Source organism: Ochotona curzoniae, unplaced genomic scaffold (assembly GCF_017591425.1).
Source record: "Ochotona curzoniae isolate NIBS_2020 unplaced genomic scaffold, NIBS_Ocur_1.0 contig_1274, whole genome shotgun sequence".
In the NCBI taxonomy this organism is placed as follows: domain Eukaryota; kingdom Metazoa; phylum Chordata; class Mammalia; order Lagomorpha; family Ochotonidae; genus Ochotona; species Ochotona curzoniae.
In genome coordinates this window covers 34409463-34422349 of record NW_024465023.1, presented here as the reverse complement: position 1 = coordinate 34422349, position 12887 = coordinate 34409463, and the positions used below count along the sequence as shown (strand labels likewise).

Below are 12887 nucleotides of genomic sequence, written 5' to 3'. Positions count from 1 at the left end.
AACCATAAGCCAGGAATTCCATGCAAGTCCTCCCATGTGGGTAGCAGGGGTCCAAGTACTTTTGCCATTTTCTGCTGGTCTCCCAGGTATTTTAACAAGATGGTGGATCAGAGGTAGAGCAACCAGGACTGGAACCAGTATTAATATGAACTGCTGACATCATAGGCAGTGGTCTAACCTTGTGTACTACAATACTAGACTCATCACTTTATTTCTATGTGCCTCAGTTTCCTTACCTACAAATAAGAATAATGATAATCTCATACCCAAAGATTGTAGAGTAAATGAGATAATATATATAAATCGCATAATAGGTACTTTAATAAATGCAAATTTTCTTTTTTTCTTTCCTAAGTAACCTGACTTGGGTCAGGTTCACAGGCATGTGGCCCATGAAGTTTCACAGGGTCCCGTGCTTCTGGTGACCTCTCACATGTTCTGTCACAATCTTGAAACTCTTAATGTATTTACAAGGGGAGCATAATTTTCATTTTTCTCTGGTCCTTGAAAACTATGTAGCTAGTTCTATGTGCCAGAGGAAAGATTACGGTAAAATGGCACTCTAGGACCATGGGCCATTCTACTAGATTTGGAGTTTGCGAACATGGATTCAAATTCAAACTTTCTTTATGATACCGAACGTTTCCTTTTTCTCCCCCTCAGACTCAGTTCCTCAATTTGGATCATGGAGATATGCAGTAGATAATGTCTCAGTGCTGACATTCCAGAGTTCCTTCAATTGCCCTGGGGAAACTTCCCTGCCCTTCACACATAGTCTAGTGGGTCTTCTAGGCATTTTTTGCTCCTGTTCTTTGCAGCATGGAGAGCCACTGACTGTTAAAGGTTGGCTGGGAAAGGGCTGGGGCAAGGCCACTGGGGACTATTGCTGCAGTAGTAACCCCTTTCACAACCGTACTATTTTGTCATTTTGCACCCAGATTTCCGTTGGCTAACCTCAGCCTTATCTTCCTCATTTCTGTTTCCTCTTGTAGACACCAAGAGCCCTTCAAAACACAGTCTTCCTGCGCATGACATAAAGCCCAACTTCTCCTGGCCTTTACAGTTTGGCTCAGCACCAGAGAACCTCTGTCCCATCCAACACAAAGGCACCACTTGCATGACAGGTACAGTATTCACTTTTCCTCTTTTCCTGGAATTTCTAAGGTGAGAAGGTGTCCAGGGCAGCCAAGGTTGCCTTGGGTCTGTGCATTCCACTCCCTTCTGTTTTTTCTTAGGGATTTGGGGGGCAAGGGTGGGACCATTGACCTTCCATCTTGGAATTTCTAGGGTGGGAAATAGTGGAGAGTGATATTTTTTAACCAGGCAGGATATTTAGAAAAGAGTTATGTGAAATGTGATTTGTTGGGCAAATCTCCACTCCAATTTCCAACTCACGTTTTGGCCTCCTTAGAAAAGAAGAGAAGGATCAGGTGCTTGTTGTCACTGCTGAGAAATGATATGCTGGTAATGTCTGAACACACACACACACATACACACATCTAGGTGGGCTTGAACACATCTGGGAGGGTTGTGGGTGATTCATGTAACACTCTCTGAAACATATGACTCAAAAGGGGAAAGCCTCTTCTTTTGTAGTCCTATGCCTGCCTTCTAGATCTTCACAAATAAGATGACTCTGAGAAAGTAGGTATGTACGTGAGAAACCAGATATGTATATGAGAAACAAGTTGAGAGAGAGGAAAAATGAACTTACCCAAGATCACATAGGTGATATGTAATAGGATGGGGATCTGGACTCCCAGTCCAGTGCTCCTTCTGCTCCACTCTAGGAGGAATGGAACATTGGGCAGCAGAACCTTGCAATGCCCGATTGGATCTCTTTGTACTGAGGAAGTCTTAGGTTTATGACGGCATGGTCCTAATTACTTCTTGTCATCTACTCCCTTTGTCAGATATTTGCCTCACATTGGGTGTTCAGAGTCTTGCCTATACCTCCTTCTCCAGGTTTATTCCCTTTAGTTACTTCCATCAAAACTGGCCCACCCCTTGTCTCAATAATAGTGATTTTGTGGAACTTTCTAATGGTGGATTTTTCATTTCTTACGGGAACAGATGATGACATCTAACCTGAGCAAGTGAAGTACTTTAAGAATCTCCTAGTGTCACTCCAAGTAGATATCTGCCTCTTCATTTTGTGAGTCGTGAACATCTTAAAAAAAAAAAAAAGAATCTGCTTTTCTTACGTGCACTGTATGAAAGAGACACGGACTAGAACAGAAACAGAGGAAAAGAAACAAGCCTAGCATTAGCCACTGAGTCATACCGTCAATACTAGGGAATCATCAACAAGGCTTTTACAATGTACCAAGAATCTATAGCCACTTTTATATCTCTTAGCCAGGCTTCCTGCTGTAGATGCAATCAGAAAATACATTACAAGGCTGGGAACACCTCTAGTTTATTCAGGTTTTCTTACTGCAGTGTATAGCTAATGGGAGTGAGAGTAGAATAAAGGCACCAGCTAATTTCTTTCTCTGCTGTTTCCTTAACTCAAGCTCTGCTACTCAGCTTCCTTGACTGGCTTCTACCAAAGGTTCCAGGGTGGAGGTCCATGGCTCCAGGGGGATTGAGGTGTCTTGAGAGCTTTTAGATGGTAGGATTTGGAGAGTTTACCAAACACTTTGCTAACAACTCTGCCGGGTAAGTTTTCTTTTCCATCTTTCTAGAAAAGAGAACTGAAACCCAAGTAAAGACTTGTCCAAGCTGTAAATGTCTAGTTGAGCCGTCAAGCCAACATTGGAACCTAAGTTTGTGTGATTCTTCTATACCGTTTATGATGCCTGTGAGAGGCTGCTTTGGCTAAGAGCTACATTTTTGGGGTGGCTTAGGTTGCACTGAATATGTAGATGGGGATGTATTGCAGATAGGGGTATGAGGACATGGAAAAGAGAGGTTAGAGCATTAGCTTTGAGGCAGCACCCAGATTGCGCATTGGAGAGGTCCTTAACATTCCAATAAAAGAGTGTTGAGTTATTTTGTTGTTTATGAGGCTCATTCCACTTTTTCTGGGCTACAACAGGACCTTCTGGCTTCTTGAGGGCAGTTTTCCATTCTTGGTAATCTTGGTTTATTTGCCACTTTTCACACTAATATCTAATGCAGACTTGCCATTTTTAAATAGTTCAACAATTGCAGCTGAGAAGGGTAGAAATTTGATACTAACAGTTATTTTTTTTTTTAGCAACAGGATCTGGGTATTCCTAATGGAATTCTCACTGAAGTTCTGGGTTTGACTTGGTTTCTGGCAGCTTCTGTATTAGGCTGTTTGATTTGGGTTAAAAGATCCCAGTGCCGTATTGCAAATATCATTGCCTGCTATTTGCCCCTTTTCACCTGTGTGTCTCCCTTTTCTCAGAGGGATACTCAAAGTAGGATAGTAAAAAGACTAATGAAGAGTGCTGGAGGGTGCAATGCAGTGGTATAGCTCATAGCTCTAAAATGCAAATACCTGATGTATTTTATGCCTTTTAGCGAGCTTCCATCCCAATATAACCCTTTCCCCCCGATTTCTAATCTGAGTGGGTGAGGTTAGATGTTATTTAAAAGCAATTTCACCCTGTCATATTTGGATCATTTTGGAACAAGGGGATCATGCTAGTAAACACAGCTAAGGCCAGAAGAAATTGTAGTCACATCTGTCTTGACTGCTACACTCACTGCCAATAGCAAAGGAGATTTTTTTTTTTGAGGATTTATTATCTATAAAATACTGAATTCTGGACTTTCTATGAATTATTGCATGTCATTCTTATAATAACCTTAAGTACTCCAATTATGCATGTTTTGTGGATATAGAAAATTGGAGTTCAGTGAAGTTCAGAATTAGTCTATCTAATTAACAACAGATCTAGTATTCAAGTCCACATTTAACCTTAAAACCTAATTGTATAACCTCAGAACTTGTGAGAACACACTTTCGGAGAGTTTAGGAGGAAGGGAAAGAAAGGATACTGATCCTGGGATCTGGTCCTTTCCTTAAGTCACAGAGGTAAGATGAATAAAGCATCTTTATTGCTTAGTAGATACTCCGGGACCTTGGGATTCCTAGAAATGTCATAGCTACTGGAGTGACCAGTCCCATGCTGAGCACTTAGCAGCTGCCTGGAGTTTCAGGCAGGCCTGCTGTACTTACCCTGAAGACACATTGCTCTGCTTAGAAGCCTTACACTGCTCACTTCTCTAGTCTGATGTTTTAGTTGACCCGGCCAATTTTTGTCTTGTAACTTGACCACTTTATTCTCTCTCTTTCCCTCCAGGGCCACATCTCCTAGGCAAATCTCTCCTCATGGAAGACACTGGTCTGGCCTCCTGCAGTGCCACGCTCCGTGTATTTGACAAGCTGAGTTGGACACTCCGTGTGGTAGAGTGTCAGTTTGTCAAATACCCCAAGTGCGGCATATGCCTAGCAGCTCCAGGCCAGGGAAGATGGAGCACAATGAATAGATTACCTACAAGGACCCAAGGATGCTCATCAAGCACCAAGATCTTACACATTATTTTCTGTGACATTTTGGGAACTGAAGCATTGTGTCTGAGAGTGCCAGAGGGAAAATGAGGCAGCTCCGGGAGCTCCATCTCTGAGCTCCACATACCAACATCTTAAGAATGTTAAAGGAACCCAGTAGTCTTGAAAACTTATAAGGTACCCAGGAATAGATGTGATCGTTTTTCGTTATTATTTTCTTTCTTTACCTTCCCCTACTGAAGTTTCCCAGTCATAACACCATGATCTTCATACAGAAGCTTCACAGCTTATTTGAGAAACCAGAGCTTAGTAATCTACTGTCAGACAATCTTGACTACTAAATTCTTGAGCTTTCTTATTCCGCCCCCCCCCCCATTTCCTCATGCTTTTTTCTTTCTAGGAATATCTTCTTTGTTTCTTTCCATCAAATTCTTCCCCATGTTTCTTGGCCCAAAGTTCAACCCCTCAGGGTCTTACGAAAGTAAACCTACACGTTTTCTTTCTTTATTTGCAAAGCACTTCTTGCCTGAGTTCTGGCATTGCATTACCTCCTACTGTGGAATAACGCCTCTTGAATCATTGGCAAAATTTCCAAGGGGTATTTTTGAAATTCCTATTACAGTGAACTTTTAGAAGACCAGGTTGTGTTTTCTTGATTGTGGTTTCATTTCATAGCCAATTAGCGTGGTTACAGAAAATAACTGAATAAATGTTTACTGATTGATTGATTCTTCTATTAGTCTATTAGGTCAAATGCCATCCAGAATTTTGTGAAAATACAAAAAGCAAGCCATGAACACTACAATAATCAAGGGTGTGTGAGGTAGCAGGGGACATGGTGGGTTTCTTCTTTCTGATAAATGAAGCAACGATGGAGGAAGGAGCAGACAAATTGATTTGGTGGAAAAGTAAGTTTTAGAATTACACAGTTCCACAAAGTTACACAGGTACTTTATTACAGAATTTTTTGAGAGCTTTTAACATTCTCTTGTGCTGAGAATTTCCAAGAGTGAACTATAACATAAATCATTTGACACGTTTAACTGATCCTGCGGTATTTTTTTCCATGGGCTATCTCCTGGGTCCAATGTTCCATATAAACATTTAGAAAATATCCCTTGAATACTTTAATACCCTCCTTCTTCCAGAAATCCTTTTTCTTTTTTTATTCCTTTGTTTGTCCTGGACTAGCCACGCTGCTAGGGGAGGTTCTTTGTTACCACTCAAATCTGTTTAGTCATTCCTGCAATGTGCGGCCTCATTTAAACATAAGTATGTCTTATTAAATTGGTTCGTGTGGAATATTTCCTCAGTTTGGGGGCAAAAGTTATTTTTGTAAGGTTTATGCAGCAGTGAAATATTTTAGGAGTTCACAGGTCTCATTCTTGTTTTCTGTTCAATCACTGACTTGAAATATGTGACTTTAGTTAAGTTACTATTCCTCTCTGGGCTTCATTTCCTCATTTGTAAGTGTGGGAGTGTTAGAATCAGTTATCTCTAAGCTTCTTAAGATGAAAGCTTCTGAGATATCTCTGGAGATCCACGTGTCCTGTGGAGTATAGGTTACTGAATATATGGTTGCTTTTTTTTTTTTTTAATAATGGAAGCAGAACCATAATTCTCTCTGTGGGTTGTGAATACAAAGCTGTTTCATGAAGGAAGGTGAGGTTTTTGCTGGGGTGGGGGCTCTCTTTCAGAGTTTTGTAGAACAGTGGGAGAAGGAGTTGCTGCTTTCATCAACTATTTGGTGTCTGTGATGAGAAAAAACACTGAAGTTTTGACCATGGGCTTGGCAGATTGAGTGGTGATAAAATATAATTCTTCCTTGTTAGCTTTTATTTACCACTTTTAATTTTGTAACCATCAACTAAGAGGAGCAGCTCTTGGTGCAATATAGGCTTACTTGGGAGGTTACTTGGGAACTAGATATGGCAGCTTATAGAAAGAGTGGGGAAGCCGATTTGTCATTAATTATATTGGCACAAAGAAACAGTGTAAACCTCATCCAGAATAGATCCTTATAGGGGAGCATGATTTTAAGGTGTTTGATTAGTGTATACACACACACACACACACACACACACACACACACACACACACGATTCTTGTCTGAAAAGAAAGACTTGTTCTCCATGGTGAGAATGGACTAGGAGCTACAGAAGCTAATCCATGAAGAATCCATCTTCATACTAAAAACATTTTGTGGTATATATATATATATATATATATTGTATATAAGTGGAACCCTTTATTTCTTCATTCATAGTGCCTGGAGACAGAAGAAATACTCCTTTCAGCTAATCTGTGCAGAATCATCCAAGTAGGGCTGTCAGGATAATAAAGAAATTAATACAAGGTAAAGGAGTGATATTTAACCAAAGATTCATTGTGCTGCAGCTGGGCCCACTTGTGAACTGAGGTAGGCATGACACGGGCAGGAGGAGGTATTCACCAAAAGGCGAAGATGCTATCTGTATTCCAGGAGCCACAATTATGTTAACTAGTTTCACTTTAATCACCCTTGATGGATTCTACCAACACAATTGAGATTGCTATCATTATTTATTGAATGCCAAAAGAACAACAGAGAACTAATAGTTCAAAAGCAGAAATGAACCCTATACTGTGATATCATGACCAATTCAAAGTTGTCTGTCCCTGGAGAAACGGAAGTGATCAGAGTCACAGCTAATCCCCTGAGCTGACAATGCTGAATTTCCCTGTAGCCTTTTGGAGATAAGAGGCCAAAATTGAGTGATGTCTTGAGGTGTAATGATCAGGACCTTGTTTTTAGAGAGGAGTACGATAATTCCCAGGTAAGGATGCTAAAAGGGCTCAGGATGAACTCTGAAGCTGACTTGTTTAGGGTACATATGGTAAATGATTAGGCACAGTGAGTTGGTTCCAGCCATCTCAGTACCAGCAGGGCAGACACTTTATCTAGGAAGAATGATAGCAGGGAAGGGGGTCATGCAGAAGACAGGGACTGAATAAGTAATGACTTCAGTGGGTTCTGGCCTAGTGGAGCAGTTTTAGTAAACGCTCTTGCCCTCAGATGCCAGAACCTCATAATCTATGGGAGCTGTGTTCAGCAGGCAGGTTTTGTCACCATTCGAATGAGTCATGATCTGGTACTCCTGGCCCAGGCAGGGTTTGTCAGAGTAGTTGTTGCCCAGAACTTGGAAAGCTGACTCATCGCCGGAGCAATCACTTGCGAAGATGGCCACCCTCATGGTTTCTTGAGAGTTGCTGGCTTCCCTGGCATTCATCCTGTGTTCCAAGCGCCCACAACACCCGTGAGAAGAGGTTTGAGATCAGGACCCTTGTTCCCCATCCTTTATTGCCAGTTCTTGCCAACTGACTCTCAGGTTTTTGCCATCTAGCAATTCTGGGAGCAGAAGACTGTTATACCGAAATTATCTTTTATGTTTGTTGAGTCAGACAAAACCTTACAGGGCATCTTAAAAAGGGAAGAAAAATGTTCTGGGTGAAGGGCCCTGACCATAGTATTTGAGCTGTGCCACACCCCCTTTTCTCCATGATTCTTGCCAGTGGTCAGCAAAATTGAGGGCAGGGAAATCAGAAGATGAAAGAGGAGGTGCTATCTTACCTGGCCACTTCGTTGACATGCTCTAGAAAAGAAGGATGAATCCGGTCAGAAATTTCCATGGGAAGTAGAAAAGGGCCAAGCATAGACCCTGAATACCAGTCAAAAGAGAGACGGGGACAGGGAAGGGGATTTAAATTCATTTCAGCTTTCCAACAACTGAGAGTTATTGGGAAGATGAGTTGAAACACATGGATTCAGACTAATCAGGGGAAGAGTGGGAGGGACACTGGGCTCAGTTTTATTTGGCATTTCTGACTCAGAATACTGAGCTTAAGGGGATACTTATGGGTGGGATTTGTGCTCTGGAATTGGACTCACTTTGCACCTTGCAATCTCAAAGCTCTCCAGAGTACTTGTTGGAAACTTGACCACCAGGCTACATTCCAAGAAGGGACTGAATACGTCTCATGCCAGAAATCTTGGTCCAAGGTTTTCCAACTAACCCCTGACCCATCCCCAGGAAAGGTCCAGAAATAGGTTACTATTGCCCCCTAGTGTCTATGGAAGATAAATGTCCTGCATTCCATATAAGCTCAAAGGTTCATTTGGCTTGGTACAATGATGGATGTGTTTTGTGGTACTCAAGATGCTTAAAATCTTTCAGATCTGTAAGTGCAATGCATGCATTAAAAACCACGACAAATAAACAGGGAAAGCCACAGTTTTCCGCCTAGTGGCAGAGTTCCCTATACCATAGAAGTCATGTGTGTTTTCCGTCTTTGTAAGTTCAGTGCTTAGTTCACAGTAAGTGTCCAGTAAGGACATGTTAAATTGAATTCATAGTGGAAACTCTCCCCTACAGGGTTCAAAAGGTAAAAAAAAAACAAAACCACAGGACTCCTGGAAATTCAATCCATGAAGGGAAAAGACACCAAGATACACAGTGTACAAGGCTTCTTTGATTTTAGTGACTAGAAATATCAATAGATACATGACAGTGATGTTGCATGAGGAGATGAACTTGAGTCACGTCTCGGAGGGCCCTGAATGGAATGCTATACTTTGATCTTTGTCCTTTGGGTCATGAAGAACCATGGAGTATTTTTTGCTTGCTTATTTGTTTTGCTTGTTTATTTGTATGAGGGAAACAACCTAATATCATTTCTGCCTATGTCCAGCTTCAGTAATACTGTGATTTTTTTTTCAGTGCTTTTATGGTTTGATATATCTCCATTCTTAAAGTTTACTCTCATGGGTCATAGCCATGTTAACTGGGCCAAAGCCAGAGCTTGTACTTGAGACCCCAGAGAAAGTATACTCAACTCATCTCTCTGATTGGAGAGACACGTGGTAGGTACTAAGCAACTTAGAAGTTAACAGATATCACAGTGAAAACTAATGCTAGGCACAATGGCCAATTCTTTTAAAAACAAACCTTTCAATTCTCCTTTTCCTCCTTTGTTGGACAACTGTACCTTTATCATGCCATTTCCCTGATCAAAAAAATGTTTTTGTATATATTTGGCATAGTTTTGGTTTTTATAAATTTTTGGTGTATTTTCAAGTTCTAATGAAGAAAATCAAAAATTTTCTGGCCTTGTATTCAAGGTTTTCTATAACCAAGGCTGAACCTTCCCTTCCCACCGTGTTTACCCACTGCTCCTCTACTTGGCTTTTCTTTATGGATGATCTCACTCTTATACTTTAGGTCTTTATATTTTTGCTTGTGTGATTCCTCGTTTCTAAAATTTTATCCCTTTATACAATATATTGTTTTCTATCCCTTTATGCAATATATTGTTTTCAACCTCAAGATCTGTTCTGTCTCACTTTCTTGTGAAAGTCATTGTTAAATATTCCACCCTAAGCGACTGACTTCTCTTCTGAATCCCTTTGGTGTTGATCATCTTCCCCAAGTTTCAATGCATAGCCTTCATTGCTATGTATTATTATTGATAAACACCATACTTGTATCTAAAATGGTCCAAATAAATTGTAACCAATTGAGGGCAGGGGCTGTGATTTATTCTTCTCTTAAGTCCTTATGCCGTGACTCATTATAAATATTCTCAATTTGGTACCAAAAATTTATGCATTTACTTCTGTGACAAGATGTAAGGCATTACTGGTTTGAACAGTTATCTTAACTATCTATGTGCACCACTACTCTTACTCACAATCTATGTTGGAAACTCTTTCAAATGCCCAATGCGATGCCTGATGCCAAGACGAGGCTCAAGAATACTGCCAGAAAGAAAAAGGGCACAAAAGCCTCTCAGCCATACTTAATCACTCACCCTGTTGGGATGTCTTCCGGCAAAACATGACATAAGCCATGGTAAAAACCACAATACAGCATAAAGAGATGATAAGGAGGATGGCAAAGATGGGCAGGCCCTTTCCTAGAAGGCAAAACAAGATCAGGTGTTACACGATTAAAAATAAGACTGAAAACAGGTACTTTAAATATAAGTAGGCATCTTTCTTTTTCATTTTCTTGCCTAGCCCAAGTAGACTTCAGGTTCACAGGAAGTACTTGGGGATGACCACGGATGTCATAGCTAAACAAATTTTTAAAAATCCAATTATTGTTGAATAACTGAACTAAACATTTGAGCTAATTCTTCATGCTACCCACAGAGGTAAGTCCTGAAGTTTTTATCTTTCCTTACAAAGAAAAAAGTAGTACCGTTATACCCCAGTTTCCACAATTGTTACTTTACTGAGATCCTGATCAGTTACCTCTAGAAATCTAGAATCTTTCCACTGGGCTCTCTGGCCAACCTAGCGTCCATTTTTGTTTTTAGTTTTTTCAAAATGTATTTCCACTGAAGTACCTTTGGTACAAATCCCCACCATACCTAAAAGCTGAAAGAACCCATGTGAACTGAGCCTCCAATCTGTTATTTACATGTATGACTACGGTAGACAGGATAATGATTCCTGTAGATGTTCACATTCAAATTTACAGTAGTTATGTGTTAGTTTATATTGTCAAAAACAATTATGATTGTTGATAAAATTAAGGGTTGATAATTATTGAGATTGAAATGGGAGGATTAGTTTGCATTTTCCCTGTGGGCTCAATGTAATCACAAGGGTCCTTCAAAAATGGAATGAGACATAGGAAATCAGACCCAAGAGGAAGATTTGAAGATACTACATTACCAATTTTGCACTTGATCTTAGCCAAAAGGCCGAGAAGCGATTCTACACTGCCAATTTTGAAAGTAGAGGAAGGAAGGTACGAATCAAAGAATATAATTAGCCGCTAAAAAAGTTGGAAAGACAATAGATATATAGGGGAATATATATTCCCCTAAAGGACAAAAGAGGAGTGTAGACTTGCTGACATCTTTTTTTTTTTACATATGTTTTTTTATTGCATTTCATTTTATAACAACGTTTCATAGGCTCTGATGTTTCCCCTTCCCCTCCCCTTGCCCTCCCCCCATGGTCTATTGCTCCACCTTATTGCAGTATTACAGTTCAAATCTAGTCTTGTTTCTTTCAATGGAAGCATGTGCCTTGCATAGAGTCCAGTATCTTATTGCCCAGCTGAATTCAACAGTTTCTTGGGGAGACCAACTCTGGCCTGGAGACACAGCTGGCAGATTATTTTTCTGACCAATCAGATGCCATGACATAACATCAACAACAGTTTCCAACATTATGGGGTTAATTAACATTGTATTGAGTGACTGACATGTTAGAGAATGCGAGTTCTTAACCGCATCCTGAAACTACTTCATTAACGTTTCAGTTATAGTTTGTATACAACTGGCTTCTATCTACCTTAAACTGGCTATAGGATAGCATTCAGCTATCTCATATCTATTTTCATTTTTCAGCAGTTTATTGTGTTGAAGCATACATTTTACTGAACTTGGCAGATTTTAGGATAGTCTAAACTGGCTTATACCTCTAGCAAGCCATATGACACCTGTTGAGGCATAGAACACTGTTGGGAGGGGTGTGCAGAGAAATCCTCCATACCCTAGTTAGGAGTTGTTTATTTTCATGTCCTACCAAGTAAGGTATGTGTGAGTCCCCACTGATTGTTTTCTGTCTAATTCTAAGTTTTCCTTGTTGTTCTCTGTCTATTTTAATTCTTTTTGTTGTTGTTGTTTGTTTGTTTTGTTTGGGGGGGGGGCTCCAGGGCGACCCTGATGGTCATTGCAAGAAAGGGTGGGGATGCAGTACTGGAACTAATCAAGGACCAGAGAAAGCTCCTCTCCCTGGTCTCGGAGGGAGTTTATTGTTCTTCTGTTTCTGTAGACTGCTCAGGGCTCCTGGCTGCTGTTCCGGTGAAATTGGGCTCTGCGAGGAGGGATTTGGACTTCTTCTATCCTGTGTGGGAGATTCAGGTGGGAGCAGATGACCTCAGAGTACTTAGCCTCCGAAGGCACTCCAATTCCCCGTGGTCTCCTTGGCATTTGGAATGTAGTCCTTGGTGCCCATACTGGGTAGTCCTTGGCAAGGATCTGGGAGCCTCCAGGGTTGGGATACAAGTCTCCTCTTGTCCACCTGCTCCACCCTGGAATCCTCCCTGCTCTGTGCACATGACCTCCTGTTAAGAGGTTGTCAGGGTCACTCCTGATACCCCCCATGTCTTTGTGGTTTTACTGTTGTCCAATGCTGATTCTAGTCTGTTTTCTATATCTTCATTTTAGCTTAATCATAATTGTGTCAGACTTTTGTTCTACATAGTATAAGACAACATATTGGGGGTGGCATGGTAGCCTAGTGGCAAAATCCTTGCCTTGCATGTGCTGGGATCCCATATGGGTGCCAGTTAGTGTCCCAGTTGCTCCGTTTCTATTCCAGATCCCTGCTTGTGGCCTAGGAAAG

At 40.9% G+C, this 12887-nt stretch overlaps 1 protein-coding gene and 1 long non-coding RNA gene across 2 annotated transcripts in view; one reads left to right on the top strand and one right to left on the bottom strand.

The window, feature by feature from the left end:
• The first annotated feature begins 1019 nt into the window (after positions 1–1019).
• Positions 1020–5208, top strand: LOC121170093. Its single transcript, XR_005885929.1, has 2 exons — positions 1020–1124; positions 4278–5208. It is a non-coding gene; the product is annotated as an uncharacterized LOC121170093 (long non-coding RNA).
• Positions 5209–7029: 1821 nt separating this feature from the next.
• Positions 7030–12887, bottom strand: part of VSIG4 (V-set and immunoglobulin domain containing 4) — a 29508-nt gene continuing 23650 nt past the window's right edge. The window contains exons 6-8 of the mRNA XM_041000989.1: positions 10334–10438; positions 8097–8118; positions 7030–7756 (exon numbers count right to left, since the gene is read on the bottom strand). Coding sequence (XP_040856923.1) covers positions 7519–7756; positions 8097–8118; positions 10334–10438 — 365 coding nt within the window. The 3' untranslated portion in view covers positions 7030–7518. The remainder of the gene's footprint in view (positions 7757–8096; positions 8119–10333; positions 10439–12887) is intronic.